Source organism: Carettochelys insculpta, chromosome 8 (genome assembly GCF_033958435.1).
Source record: "Carettochelys insculpta isolate YL-2023 chromosome 8, ASM3395843v1, whole genome shotgun sequence".
NCBI lineage: Eukaryota > Metazoa > Chordata > Testudines > Carettochelyidae > Carettochelys > Carettochelys insculpta.
In genome coordinates, this window is record NC_134144.1 from 5,755,322 (window position 1) to 5,771,384 (window position 16,063).

General features: G+C 45.3%; 1 protein-coding gene across 1 annotated transcript in view; it reads left to right on the plus strand.

The window, feature by feature from the left end:
* The window catches only part of ABCA12 (ATP binding cassette subfamily A member 12), a 125,076-nt gene that overhangs the window by 92,479 nt on the left and 16,534 nt on the right, over positions 1-16,063 (plus strand). The window contains exons 41-44 of the mRNA XM_075000868.1: positions 6,368-6,422; positions 6,909-7,086; positions 11,321-11,436; positions 13,186-13,345. Of these exons, the coding sequence (XP_074856969.1) occupies positions 6,368-6,422; positions 6,909-7,086; positions 11,321-11,436; positions 13,186-13,345 (509 nt within the window). The remainder of the gene's footprint in view (positions 1-6,367; positions 6,423-6,908; positions 7,087-11,320; positions 11,437-13,185; positions 13,346-16,063) is intronic.

The following is a 16,063-nucleotide window of genomic DNA, read 5'->3' on the forward strand; positions in this document are numbered from 1 at the left end:
AGCCGTTGTGGGTCTTAGGCCAAGGTGTGGGTGTGGGCTGGCTCCACATGCCTGGAAGGGGCGGGGTCTCAGGCAGAAGGGGTTGGGGCTCAGGCAGTCAACCCTTATTGCTGCCTGGACTGTGGCATATCCATCACCTCAGTACTCAAAGCCATGCAGAGCAGCACTTTGGGGTCTGAGTCACTACACCACCATCACCACAGGAAGCTTTGGGCCACTTTGAATGTCCAGGTCCCGGTACAACAACCCCTTTATTCCCCCACCTCCTCCGTTGGCCAGCCTGGCTGCACTGGCACAGCACTTTTTCTGTGACCGTAGGGATGTTGACAATCCGGTGCTTTGTACTGAAGTACTAGAACCCACCCCACCAGTGGAACAAGCTACACTGGTAAAAACACAGCTTTGTTGACTGGAGGAGCTACACAGAGTATCAAGCCGAAGTCTGTAGTGTGGCCCAGGCCATGGGGAGACGTGTGTGTATGGACACTGTGCGCGCGCACACACACACACACACACATACACACAGTGTGCCCGTGTTATGCACATTATGTGGCCGGAACAAAGTGTGCAGTGGAGTTTGCCGGTTTTGTCAGCATGCGCTTGGGATGCTGCATGACTTCAATGAGGCGAAGCTAAGCAGGTTGTTCCAAGTGAATGCAGATAAACCTGTATGCTGCGCTTCAGCACCCTGCGTTCTGTACAGACAACACGTTGCAGCTAAATGACAACAGGAGCGGTTTAGAATGTGTTCATATCCCTCTCCCTACCACAGATGCATCTGTAAAATAAAACAGTTTGAGTACCATGCGCCCAACAATGGGGATAAATCAGAGGAAAACACGAACTCTCACACACCACTGAAAACAGCCTGTGGTAGCCTTTCTTGGCTAACACTGTGACATCATTACAGCCAGCTGTCTGAGGGCTTGTCTGCACTTCAGTGAAGACTGACGTGGCGAAATCGATCAGTCTGGGGTCAGCAGTTGAGGAGTAAGGGAGGTAGACAGGGGAAAAGCTGCTGTTGACCTTCCTTAGTGAAGACAGTCACATAAAGGCTATTTCCTGTATGTCAGTTCTAGCTATTCAATTGCCAAAGCTAGAATTGCGTATCTGAAGTTGACTTTCAGGTCTAGTGTGTCCCTGGCTGCCATGCTGAGGTGGAAGTCATTATTAGGTGGAAGTCCTTGCTGTTGGGGAGAAGGACAGCCTGCTGTAAGGGTTTACCTGGTCCCCTCTTCCTAGAAGTAGACATGTGATATATTGATGCTCTTGAAAGGAAAGATAATTGAATCAACATTTGCAGGACTAAAGACAGGGCCCCATTGTGCTGGGTGCTGTACAGACACAGCACATAAAGATAACGCTGTGCGCAAGGAGCTGACACTCTGGTATACTGCAAAGTAAAAAGGCAAAACATCAGAACAGTTTCCCTCACCACATAACAATCCCCAGCCAGTTTTTGTGGTGCAAACTGCCTCAGTATTCATCTTCTCACTGGGCAAAACCAATGTCCACACCCCCCTGCTGCTTCCACCGGCCCTGAAACACCCACCCAAGGAAGTCAATGGGGCCCTCACACACAGTGGTGGAGCAAATGCCCCCCATGGAATGGGCTCCTCTTTTTTACCATGGTTGGATCCTGCTCCTCTCTGCTGCAGCAGCATGGCACGGTGTCCCTGACCGTCTCCCCAGCATGCAGTTCCCAGACCAATTTAGTCATTAAAGGATGCATCCTGCTCTGGCTTGGGCATCCCCCGAGGATCCCATGGTGAGAGGAAAGGCAGGGACCTGAGGACTTGCACACCCCCTGGTGCACTGGGGTAGTCTTCCCTGACTGCTAGAAGACAGGTGGGGTCAGATCTGGCTGGAACCAGATGATCCACTGCTCTTTGTGCCCTCATACTTTTGTGCTCAGCTTTGGCTGGGCTTTGTTAGGGCCTGAGAAGGTCACCCCAGTGTCTGTGCAGCAATTTAGTCTGTGGTGAGAGGGTGTGGTATAATGCAGGGGGTCGGGGAAGGTTCCCGATTGATCATCTGTGAGCTACTCAAGCTGAATTGTCCACCAGCAGTTCTGACTCACTAAGCCTTACGCAAAACACAGAGGGCACATACCAGGCTTGGGAACTGGGAGACATAGTCAGAGGGTCCCCCCACAAATGTACCTTTCAACAAGTGGGACTTGGAGTGAAGCTGAGACCCCATACTAGGGATGGAAAAATGTTATTTCAGCTGGGAACCCAAAGTGCTACAGGATCTGTTCCTTTAAACATGGACAAATATCTGCAACCCCAGCATCACCACCACCATTCTTTATTACCAATGTCATTGTCAAGGCTAATGTAAGGGCATGCCAACGGTGTGTGGAAAATAGGTAACATTGGAGCTAAAATAAGACACACCCATCAAAAAAAAAAGTGGACACGACAGTTGAGCTATATTTCCCAAACTGGTTTTCTGCTCAGGGACATGTTTTAACCTAACTTGTCTCCAAACTTTCTGGAAATGGTCTTTTGTGTTTGTGAGAGAGAGAGAGAGTCAGAACTCAAAATGTCCCTTCCAAAGGAAACTCTGGCAACTGCCAAATTTCTTTTCCTTTCGAATTATAATGAAATAAAAACATTTCTGCCAGATTAACATTTCCAACACAAATTTAAAAAAAAATTAATTTCAGGTCAATTGAAGTGTTTTTCATCATTTTTTTTTAGTTTTATGTTAATATAAAATTAACTTTAAAGCAAAAAGTTGCTGTGAAATGGGAAAGAAAAAGAAAAAAAGCCCTTCCTTCCAGTCAGTTAACCTTTCTTTTTTTTGTTCCCCCGGAACAAAAATTCAATGAAACTGACACATTCCCATGGAAAGTTTCAAATTTGACCCAATGGCATTTTCTGATGAAAATGTGATGGAAAAATTTTTGATTTGCTAGAATGTTCCCAGTGCATCTAGTATGCTCTGGATGTCTTTGGAAATGAATGATGATAAATGACCAGTCTGATAATTCCCAGGTTCCTCTCAATACTCAGATTAGGGGGAAAAGGAACTGATGAGTAAATCTTAATGGACTTGTGTCACCTGGTCTGAAGTATAACTTGAAGAGACTCTTCTCTGCAATAGTTTATTGGTGGCCGAAAGCCGTTTGTTGCTGTGATAAATAAATGACAGTTTAAGAAGCATTGAAATGGCCAGATAAAAGCGCAGTCATTTCAGCAGTTTGGAAGAAGTGCCAACCCTGCCTTTGAGGTTTGGCTTAAACTTCATACATTTTTTTAAAAAAGAAATACATAAAAGGAGCTTTTTGCCCTGTCACCAAGCAAATCATAATAGCTTTCGACTTATATAAACTGGGCTCCCACTTCTACAGCCTCACAAAAAAACAGTATTGAAATGGAAATTTTGACTTCTAGCCTAAGATGCTGTGAAGGAAAAATAACTTTATTCTGTAGCATTAGCAGATTAGTCGGACTGAATGGCCTTTATTTTTAACAGTAGAAACACATTTGCTTGTTGTTTGTACATCACTATTAGCAACTGGAGATTTTCATTGAATCCCACAAGAAAAATACTGTTGTGGAAGGACTCCTCTTTTGTTTTCTTTAACATGAACTTCAAATCATCTTTCAGTGGTACAAAGGCCTGCATATAGACTGGCCCCCTCTTCCATCCAATCCGCTACAGCGTGGAACTGACCTACTGGGGTTTGGGGGAGTCCCTCTTCTTATCGTATTGTGATTCAAAAGTTTGTAGAAAAGAAGCCACAATGCTACTAATAAAAATCCATCCCTACAAAATAGTATTCACCGTAGGTGGTTGCCATGGATGGCTCATGGAGGGCACAGGTCCCTGTCACAGGGTATGGGAAGCTATAGAATGTGTAAAGCAGCATTCTCTGAGTCCCCTCTGCCTTGGGAACAGAGAGCAGCTTCCATCACTGCATGGCCTAGGAAGCTCCTTTCTTCCCTGGAAATAGGAGCCTGTGCAGGGCCAGCAATTCCCTGCCTGCCTGGCCTTTGACACTAGTGCAAAGTGCGTGATAAATACCGGAAACGTTTTGCTTTCCCTGTACAGGGGTGCAAATGGTAACTCGGGGTGCAAAGCTGTGGAGAATCAGGCCTGGTGTCTCGTTGTGATTGGCCCAGGCCTCTGAAGACATTGTTGTGGCCATCACAAATGTTGAAGCAAACTGATTTTTTTTTTTGGGGAGGGTGCAAATATGGGCCCTTGAAATCCAGAAACAAGAAAAGAAGTGAAGGTGCACTCCAGGGAGAAAGAGAGGAGAAAACTCTTGACCATTTTTCTCCTTTATATATACTTCTTAAACATCCTTGCTAGCTCTGGTATGCACCTGAGCCTGCTTTGGCCTAAGACCAGGCCTTTTTTGCTGGAGAAAAGGTGCCAGAATTCAAGTCTGATGATTCCTCAGTAGGGGCTGAGGTTTTCACTTTTAACGCCCTGATCCCCACGCTGTTACAGGACCAGCGGTGAAAATTTTTCTGGTGTTCTAACAGAAGAAAGGTGCCGGAACGCCGTTCTGGTGCATTCCGTCAGAAAAAAAGGCCTGTCTAAGACATACCCATACCATGAATTCTATAGTGCTTATAAAACATGTACATTATCACTTGATGCCTGACCTCAGTGCTTCTAATCTATTGACAGGGCTACCCCGAGTGGCTCGTTTAGCACATGACAATCTATTTTTTCACCAAGAACTTACCATTGTTCTCCCAAGAGGCTATTCATAGGCTGTTCTATATGTGCGTTGTGGAGAATATAGTTCTGCAATCATACAGTGCCTGTTCTGATTTATCACAAATCATCTTTACACTCTGCAAGTGTAAAAGGAGTCTTGGTATAAGTGAGGATAAGGCAGATAGTCATTTGGATGAGACAGTTGACTTTGATATGTGTGGGTTCTAATGGTTGTTTGGTTGGAGTTGATTCTGATTTGTGCACGGGGCTGGACTAGATGACCTCCTAAGGTCCCTTCCAGCTCTAGCATTTTGATTCTATTATTCTAATCCCTTCATACTCTTGCCATTACACTCCTGGAATACTTTTTTAAATCTCAGTGCAGTGGATGAATAGATTCTCATTGCTTCTAGACAGAGCAAAAAGCCCTTCATATGTGATATAACACATGCAGAGAGTTAGATGCTGGCTTCGGAAGGGAAGTGATTAAACCAAACATTTGGGCAGATCTTTGCATGCTGTTTTATGGTCAGAGAATTCTGCCCCCCTCTGCCACCTCACTATTACCAGACCTGAATTTATGAATCTGACTGGGAAAGACCTGAGTTCCGCAGAGGGATAAAACCAATACTTAGACTAGTGTCTTCAGGCCAGCTGATTCCTTTGGTCCCTATGCTTCTTTCTGGCTTCACAAGACCGAACTGTTAAAATTTCAATTTCCTCATCAGAAAATATACTGATGGCCTTCTTAATCATGAACAGTGTTGTCTGAGGCTTATTCTGGTGTCTACTGTAAGGCTAGAGACCCAGCAAAGAGTGCAAAAGGTGGGCTATCCAGGATAACACCTATCCAATATAGTACAGCTCACCCATAATGAGCATACACTTGTAAGGGAACCATGCATGGTGACAATGGTACTAACAGGAAGAAAGCTGTTCTAATGATTTGATCACCTGAATCACAACAGGTGAATTAAAATCCTCGCTTCCGTGGCATATCATTTGAGCTCTCGGTCCTGGTCTTCTCCTGCCTTGAGATGAGGTTAGTGCTTGCTTACAGCATGCAGTACACCAGAGTGCTGGGGGTTCGTTAATGTCAGTGAAGTGTTTTGCAGATGAAAAGGATCGTGGGCTTGATTGAGGGCTCTTTTAAATCACTGTGTCAGACCCAGAATTCAGATCTGAAGCGGGTTACTGGAAGGAGACGCTTCAAAGAACCAACCAAAGGATAGTGGTCTTCCCAGGGACAAATAGGGGTGACCTCTGAGTGTTTCAGCTATGAGCCCCACCAACTTAAAACACCTGGGTTCTGGTCAGCAAGGTATTTGAGCACATTCTTAACTTTGAGTGTGTGAGCTACTCTGTTGAAGCCAATGGTAGTATTCATATATGCTTGGGTTCTTTGCTGAATTCAGACTTTAGGGCTGGATTTTGAGCATAGCTTAAGCTCCGCTTGACAGCAGATTAGGCCCTGGAAGTGCTGCTCAAAACAATAGTGGAGATCCTGCCTGAGGTGACACCATGAATCAGTGGCAGAATGAGAACAGAACGCAGCCGCTCTGATTACCTGCTGTAACCTAATGGCAGTCCTTCCAGACTCCATACCTAATAAGGAACTTAGTCGTACATATCTAAACAACTTCTCTCTCTCTCTCTCTCTCTCTCTCTCTCTTTTTTTTTACAGGTATTTCTGTTGTGAGTCATCCTTATCCCGGAGGACAGTGTAAAGAACAAGTAATGTAAGAGGGTTAATTTCACTGTCACCTGCTGGTCTGATTCATTTAGTTGCCATAGAACCAAAACAGCGACCATGAAATTATGAAACGCCTGAATTGATAAATAACGTTTTTGAATGATCAGATTGTTCTTTCACAAAAGCAAACCATCTCCCCATACCCACAGAGCTAGTGACTTCCCTTAGAGTTTCTTCCCAGAATCCCTTGCAAATGTGGAAACAGATAGATCAGTTCTGGAGCACGATCACAGCAATGACAATAACATATTTTTCTCCCCAGCTTTCCAGACCATCTGCTCTCACAGTTCTTTGTCTGGACCTTGCAACGTCCTTCTGCCAGCCTTTGTGCTTGTTAGCCCAAGTACCTAAGCAGTCGTAAGACTAGCAGGAATTGTTGGCAGGATCAGGCCCTGGGTTTTTCTAGCTCTGAATATTGCCTTCTAAATAAGAGAGATCAGACATTGACTCTGCCTTCACCTTTTCTCTTCAGGCTCAGTAGCTTACTTGACATCCTAGCCTGCATGTCTGTCTTCATTGGCTACTCCATCACAACAGCCAGCTTTGTGCTGTATGTGGTAAAAGAACATCAAACCAAAGCGAAGCAACTGCAACATATTTCAGGCATCGGTGCGACCAGTTATTGGGTGACTAACTTCCTCTACGACCTGGTAAACTACTTAACTTTTATGCACGGAGAGTAAGATTCTAGAGTGAAAAATCTCTGCTTCTGTAGTTAAAAGTTCATTACAGAGACTTATTTAAAAGAGCTGATTAGTAATTGTTCTCAAAGGTACTGCAAGAGTATTAAATGTGAACTGTAACACTGGATTTTGCTAAACGATGGAACTCCTTCCATCTCTGGGTTGGGTATGACACTCAGCAGTTTTATGAGAAATCAATACAGCAAAGACTGAAAACCTGGGTTTCTTTTTAACATGTAGATGCCAAAATTGCCTTTGAAGTTAGATTGTAGGGCTGGAATTGTCACCATCTTCCAAAACAACAACAAGTCCTGTGGCACCTTATAGACTAACCAATATTTTGGAGTGTAAGCTTTCGTGGGCAAAGACCCACTTCATCAGATGCATCTGATGAAGTGGGTTTTTGCCCACGAAAGTTTATGCTCCAAAATATCGGTTAGTCTATAAGGTGCCGCAGGACTTCTTGGCTACGTCTACACGAGCCCCAAACTTCGAAATGGCCACGCAAATGGCCATTTCGAAGTTTACTAATGAAGCACTGAAATGCATATTCAGCGCTTCATTAGCATGCGGGCGGCCGCGGCGCTTCGAAATTGACGCGCCTCGCCGCCGCGCGGCTCGTCCCTATGGGGCTCCTTTTCGAAAGGACCCCGCCTACTTCAAAGTCCCCTTATTCCCATCTGCTCAAAGGAATAAGGGGACTTTGAAGTAGGCGGGGTCCTTTTGAAAAGGAGCCCCATCGGGATGAGCCGCGCGGCGGCGAGGCGCGTCAATTTCGAAGCGCCGCGGCCGCCCGCATGCTAATGAAGCGCTGAATATGCATTTCAGTGCTTCATTAGTAAACTTCGAAATGGCCATTTGCGTGGCCATTTTGAAGTTTGGGGCTCGTGTAGACACGGCCCTTGTTGTTTTGGAAGATACAGGCTAACACAGCTACCTTTCTGATACTTGTCATCTTCCAGGATTTATACGTCTGGGTAAGGCTAATGGCCCTGATCCTGCAGCTTCTACTGCAGTGAGTGAGGGCTGCAGGATCTGACCTACCTTCAGAATTTACCAAAAATGGCAGCCATTTTTGGAACCTTCAGAAGCCAAGATTCTACGTTTGTAACCATCTCTCAGTTCTGATTTGAGAGCTTGAAAAAGCCAACTGATGGCTTAAATAATACAATGTATGAAGGTTTCCAAACTCCTAAAGAAAAGTTACCTTCTGTTACTGTCAGGTCAGGGGCACTGTGCTGTATTTACCTAGAGCAGGGATTCCCAACCTGTGGGTCGGGACCCAGACATGGGTCGCAATTAGTTTGTTAAGGGTCACCAGCAGCTGAGCGCTGCACGGGGCTCTCAAAGAAGCCATTTGCAGCTCCTTAATGCTGCCCCATCCAACAGCTAGCTCTCTCTATCAATAGAGAAACAATTACGCTTTACAAAGACAGCTTCTCCACCGTTGATATTCGTAGCCATGCTAGGCAGGCCACTTAACAGACTCTTGCAGGAGGTAATTTTGGCCCCTCTCCACCCTTCCACCCAGCCTTTCCCCCCTTCTGATCTATGTAGCTGATTTGTCAGTTTTCATTTCTTTGTTTCTATCTCCCCCCACAGCCTGAGTGTGACTCCCCCAGCCTCTGAGTGTGACCGCAGCTCCCCAGCCCCTGAGTGTGACTCCTCCCAGCTCCTGAGTGTGACTTCCCCCAGCACCTCCAGCCTCTGAATGTTGGATTTAAGCTGGGGGAGCAGGCGGGGGGGAAGCGGTTTGAGGATGAGGGTCTTTCCCCCACCACAACTCAGATCAACTAAAATAATAAAATAATAATTAATTAATTATAATAAATATAGTGCTATTATTTTATTATTATTAATGTATTTTCCCTTTTTCGATGAAGTAACTATTATGAATATATAAACATGAGGGGGCGCAATTTTATATTCTTGCCACAGACTTGGGTCACCAAGTCTTCCTGAATTGTCAGAATGGGTCCCCCTCTGGAAAAGGTTGGGACCCACTGATCTAGAGCCATCTTGCTTCAGGTCCCGTTGTTTTTTATGTTATTTGAGAATGTCCCTTCGAGGATTCCATAGTTTTGAAGTAAACCAATGCACACACTTACTGGCCATGGAAACAATGTTGCCAAACCCACGAATTAAAAATAAATCCTCAGACAGCTACCCAAATTCCTAAGACTGATTTAAAATCATGATTTTTTTAAAACAATGATGCACACTAGAATCTTCAGGTCTTACGCTTTCTGTGCCTTTGTGGTACTCAGAGGTCACAGTTTCAAGGTTTCTTCCTCAACCACAAGAAGCTAGGAACTTACTTAAAAATGAAAGCTGAGATTCTCCCCTGACTCCAGAATTTGGAGCTTTTAAGGAGAACCTCAAGCAGTTCAAGGTCTGTGAAAAAATCAACATGACTGACAGTGCTGAAGATAATCTCAGTGGAGTGGTAAAGAAACAAAACTTTTTCCCCCATAGATGCTCCGCCAGCTCATCTGAATTGATGTTCATCTGACAGCAAGAGTATGTTCTCTCTTTTGTATCATTCAGGTGTTCCCCCCCCCAGTACACACAGATTTGTGAATACTTTAGCTTGCAAATTAACTGATTCTTCTTTTTGGGTCATCATGATGTCAGACTCCTGGCATCCACTTTATCCTTTTCACGTAGCGTTAGCTCAATACCCCACATTACGCTCTAAATCAGATTGGTCCCTTGCTCACTCTCTCACAGCTTATGGCAGAATTGTACAGCAGAGCTTTCAGGCCCTGTCTGCAGAGTGAGTTTGTTTTGTTTTGTTTTGTTACTGGCAGAGCTGCCCTGGTAGTTAGAGGGCCTGAGACTTGGGAAACTGGGCTTCAGTTCCCTCCTCTGCCAGAGTGTGACCTGGTGCAAGTTGTTTAGCCTCTCTGGGCACGCCTGCACTGAAGCAGGCAGAGAGAAATGTGGATGTTGTGGGGTGGACTGGCCACCTGATCTGGAGCTTAGGAGACTGAGTGACTAGCCCAAGTGTCTGCTGGAGCCGCATGAGCTAGCTTGAGCTGTTTGTCTAGCCTGGGAGGCTGCTTCCCAGCTGCAGTGTAGACAGAGCCTTGGTGCCTCGGTTTCCCCCCTGTAAAATGGCACTGCCTTGCCTTGCCTTGCCTTGCCTTGCAGGGGTATGTTGAAGATAGATTAACAACTTGGGGCACTCGGGTACCATGATGATGGGGTCCATATGAAGCATCTATGGCCAGGTCCTCAGCCTAGACGCTGCTTACAGTGGCACAACTTGAATTTTGCAGGTGCGGCTCACCTCGGTTTGCAAGCTGCCTCGGTGCAAGCCAGGCTGTGCTGGTGCCCTCCTGCTTACACTATCAGTCTGCAATGCAGCAACACTGCTGGCTGTAGCCCAGAGGAGGCAAGATCTTACGGTTTGATTAGCTTCACAAGATCCTCTTGGGTCAGTAGCCAGTGTTTGTACAGTGCGGAGCACAAGGGGATGCTGGCCCATGACTAGAGGACTGCAAAATACAAACCCCCCGAGGTCCAAAGGTTCAGAACTGTCTGTCTAACCCAGCTCGTGGACTCGGGCAGTGGAACAAGCAGCTCGTGAGAGCAAACGAGGGGTTTGAACACACTGCATAAGTAGCCAGGTTTGAAGCATTGTTGCCGAGTCACTGTTTGGACTGCTCTGACTGCGTCTCTGGCCTGCCTCTGTTTTTATGCTCTGGGTTCTCCCGTTGTTGCTGCAGAGTTTTAAATGAGCCTGTCGAAATACCCCCGTGTTCTAACGGCAATCAGTATTCAGCAGGCTGAAACGAAGCCAGCGCACTTGGCAACCCAGTATTGCTCTCTGAACACCTACCAGCCAATTCCCTGAAGTCCCGAAGTCGGGGAAAGCAGGAATCGCTGGAGGCAGCTATTCTGTAGCTCCCTTGCTTGGCATCATATTATAAATAGCTGAGCGTGTCTCTGTTATAGGAAAGGCACAGACATTTCTCATTTGCTTCTGGGCCTTGTGCGCTCACACTTCCTGGGGCTCAAAGCTGGAAAGCCCCAGCAGGCTTAACAGAATGTATTCTCAGCTCTCATTGATGGACAGCTTACTGCACATCCAAGGCAAAACAGAGAGCTGGTGTTATTCCCTCACCTCTACAAGGTGCATGTCATTTGGCTAGTATATTATTCTGACGGTGATACACTCTTCAATATTATTTCACAGCTTCTTTTCATGGTCCCGGTTGCACTCTCGATAGGAGTCATTTCAGCTTTCCAAATACCTGCTTTCTTCAACAATAATAACCTGCTGGCTGTATTTCTCCTGATGATGATGTTCGGGTAAGTGTGGGGCTTGGTTACTTAGCTATGATTCGACGGGAGTGAAATTTGTTTGGGGTTTGCAGTCCTGAATAGAGCTGTGTGAATCTCCCACCACTGCTTCAGGGAAATCCCATCTCTCAAAAGAATTAGAGAGGCAGAACTGACTCTGTAATACTGGTAGCGCTTGAGAAACTTTAACTAGTCAGCCTGAAACTGCAGAGCAGTGGTTCGAACCTTCTCACTAGTGAAGACCTCCAATCACGCCCCAAACCATTCACAGACCCCCATCAAAGCCAATTCTAGCTGCCATGCACACTTCATCCAATGAAAAAGGAAACCACAGCATAGATTTTCAAATAGCAATTAATCACATTATTGGAAGATATTTAATTTAAAAATAATAATGGATCGTAACTTTGCGATTTATTTAAAACCTATTTTCTCTGATCATTTTTATTTAACTTTTCTTTTTTTCACGGACCCCTGCAATACCCCGGTCCACGGACCGCAGGTTGGGAACCACTGCTGTAGAGGTTACAGAGACCTAGGACACCATGGCGGGGGTGAAAATGCATGGGTGTGGTTGTCCATATTTCTTCTTCAGGTGGATTTTACTATATGCCCACTAGTGGCCTGCTGGAGTAGCAGTTCTAAACTTTTGCGTCTACCACCAAATCCCAATATACTCAAGCTCACAGAGGCAACCTGGATTGTAACTACAACTGATTGAAACTAACTATTCAAATGTCAAAATATCAGTGACATTCCCAATTTGAAAAAAAAAATCAGGAAAATTTAGATAAGTTTTGTCCTGTTTTTTTTTTTTCCTTATCGAGCTTGTTTAATTTTTTTTTTAAATTTCAACCAAAAAAAAAAATCAGGGAAAAATTCACAACCCACCCCCCCTTTTTCTTTTAAATCAGCTCTCGCTGTAACTCAGATGTTCCCAACTACCAGTCTGGTTCCCAGGCGGTATTTCTCTGTCATAGTTCGGACTAAGCACAGGTCTGGGGAGATTAAAAACCCTGACTGGCTTTGAATTTTCCTCCAAAGGTATCATTTTTACCTTGAACTGGGTCAGGACTACAAGGCCTCCAAGACCTTGCCCTCAGCTACTGCGGTTGCAAAGTTTTCAAGTGCCATGAATACAGTTCAGCAACATTTTGTCCCAGTTCCACCAGAAAGAGTTGATTTTTCTTTTCTTTCAAATTCCGGATTCTATGTCATGTCATAGAACTGGAAGGGACCTTGAGAGGTCATCAAGTCCAGGCCCCTGCAGTCATGGCAGGACTCATCACCATCTCTGACAGATTTTTTTTTTTAATCTAACCTGCCTCAGACTCTTGAAAGGCCCCCTCAAGGCTTGAACTCACAACCCTGCATGTGCAGCCCAAATATGAAAGGAAGATCATTCTAGAGGTTGGGGAACTGAATTAAGCTGTAGGCAGCTTCAGTTCAAGTCCCACTTTCTTTGCAGACTTCCTCTATAACCTTGGGTGAGTCACTGTGTCTCATCTGTAAAATGGAGATAATAATGCTCCCCTACCTTACAGTAGGAGCGTGAGGAATGTTAAAAGATGCTGATGAGTTTTGAGATGTGCTGAGGTAGGGTGCTGTTTAAGAAATACAGATGATTATGATGGTGATGATGGCTGTACCTGCCTGTGTGTGCATGAGGCAGAAACTCCTGAGCTGAATTATTTTGTTGCCAGTTTTCACCACTCTTAGAATTACTTTAACATTCTCTCTGCTGCCGGTGATCTACAGATATGCAACATTTTCATGGATGTACTTGCTGGCCGGCATCTTCAAGGAAACAGGAATGGCCTTCATCGTTTATGTCAGCATCAACTTGTCCTTTGGCATTAATACCATCATTACTCACTCGGTTGTGTTTCTGCTTTCCCAAGAAAAGGCTACGGATCTGGTAAGAGCTCACAAACAAATTGGGCTTGCCTACATGGTGCATTAGTCTGCACTAAGGGGGTATGACTGCCAGTGTTCATGAGTGTGTTGCTCTTTAAATCGCCTGGGTGGACCCTGCTGGCATGAACCCCCAGTGTATGCTAATGTAGCCCATTTTAACCCATACTACTAATGCACCTAAAGGTCACTGAAATCAATGGGAGTTTATGGACCTCTGGAGTTGCATTGTTTTTCGAGGCAGTTCAAGAAGGTGACATTACTCTAGTAGCTGGTGTGCGTTCCTGTGGCCAAAACATAGGACAAGTCCATGTGATGGGTTAGTCTTAGGACTGTGTCACAGGGGTATTCTTGGGACTGTGATCCATGTACTGGCCATGCCATTGAGCCTGCCTGCTGGCCCTCTGGGGTGCCCCACAACCCTGGCATGCTGGGCCAGAAACTCTGATCTCCTCCAGCCAAGGCACAGAGTCGGGGTAACAGCTCCCTAGCTGAGCAACACAGACACTGAAATCAGCTCAGCTCTAGGAAGGCTCAGCTACAGGGCAGTTCATAGCACCCAGGAACACCGCCCCAAAGACAACTAAAACCCCAAATAAATCCATCTTACTCTGTATAAATATTTTACATCGAGAAAGCTCACAAGGTCAGACCCTGTTTATCAATGAAATAGAGACATGCACAGTGGTTGTTCCCCCCCCCACAGGTAAAAATTATTTACACAAAAGTGTTTTTATTAAGTGTAAAAGGTAGGATTTAAATGATTGAAAACAGACAGATCAAAGTAAGTTGTTAAGACAAAACAAACAAAACAGGCCAGCTAATCCTAATCCACTAAGAAACTTGTTACATGCAGATTATTACCCTAACAATTGTTCTAGTCATCTGTTTCACAACCTAGGCAGCTTCTGAGCTTTGGTCCAGTCCGTTCCCCTGTTCAGTCTTAGATGTTTTCAGCAGGAATTTTGATGGTAAGAGGGGGGTCTCCTGGCATCTGGCTGCTATTGTTTGGTTTCTCACCTTTACATCCCTTTTGCCCACAGTGGGAATTCTTTGTGTTCAGTCCAAACTTTTCTCACCTTGAGTGGAAAAGTGCCAGATCCAAAATGGGTTACAGCATCAGGTAGCCTGGTCACAAGTCTTTTTAGGGCCAGCCACAGTTTGGGCTTACAGGAAAAACAAACCCATGTACAGATCATTGTCCTGAGCACAGGGCCATTATGTCAACAGTGTATGAGGAGTGGTCCTCATTAGTGCCTTTGGAATTCTAAACAGGTCCACATTTCATATTTCTAACTTCACATACAAGAGTGATGCATGCACAAACATAGAATGTAGAAATTCAGCAGATTGTAACTTTAAAATGTGTCACGTGATGCATTTTGCCTAAAGTGTATTCAAGTTATTGCACATTCATACACATAAGCCATTTTCATAAAGCCTGGATGGGGGCCCCATGACAGTAAGACACTTGTTTCTCCATTTAATTTGCTCCTCACCCTCCACTGTGGTTAGGAATTATCTGAGATTGGCAGTTGACTCCTGTACTCCCAATATTGCGAGGAGTAAGGGAAGTTGATGGGAGAGTTTCTCCCATTGACCGCCCTCTGTGAGGACAGCCAGAGAAGTTGATTGTAGATAAGTCAATTCTGGCTATGCAATTTCTGTAGCTAGAATTGTGTATCTACAATCAACTTTAATGTCTAGCGTAGACCTGGCCTATGGCTGACTGCTAAATCTCCCTACCCCCTGGATTAAATGTTGCTGCATTAACCTGACTAGCTTTCTGTCCTTTAAATGTAAACCAAGTGTTGCATGCACTGGGTTCCTGTCCATGCAATGGGAAGAGTGACTCAACCTTACTGCTATTTCCCTAAAGTCGAACGCCGCCCTTTAATAGATCTGCTTCTCGTGTGCCTTCAAGAATCTGTCCTTGCCGAAATACAAGCTTTGGTTCTGTGCATTTATTACAAGGACAATTTCTTGGTTTAAAAGATTAGAATCAGCCTTTGCCCCATTGTGAGGCAGCATCTGTTTACCAAACCATTGGCTGGTGCTTTTTCTAGTTGTGTAGCCACATCAGTATGGAGCCATTCTCCCTCCATGCTGATGTATTGTGTATCACGCATGCCATGTACGATGTCAGGCCTGTTGAGCACCCTTCGTTGCTAGTGTTGTTTGGTAAAAATAGTGTACAGTAATCTTCACTGCTGTGCTGGTGACTGGCTTTTTGTCAATGCATTCGCTGGAAAACCACTCCAAGAACAACATGAGCCATACATGTCTCCTTGTCAGTGGCCATGGTGCTGCTTGACCAAGTGGGACTGTTCTGATGGTACTACAGAAAGTGAGAAGGATTTGGGTATTATCTGTGTCCCTTTGGGCTTCCTGGGGATGCTCTGCCATTTGGTATGTGATGGTGTGAATCCACGGCTCTGTGGCTCTGTGAGCGGGGAGCACATTGACCACAAGGGTTAGCACAGCTGAATGGCTCCCCAGGTTCATGAAGAACTCCCACCTGCAAGCTGCTTACTCAGTTTTACCTCATCTTGGGTCCCAGCCCCAGGAGAATTCCTGCTGGCAGCCTCAGGGCACTTTTCTGGCTTCTGAGCGAAATAGTTGGAAGAGGAACCCAGGATCAGTATGAGCAGTAGGCACTGGCTAGCCATTTCCAAAGCACCTCAGGGAGGTAGGCACCAACTCCCAGTGACTTTCCCACCAC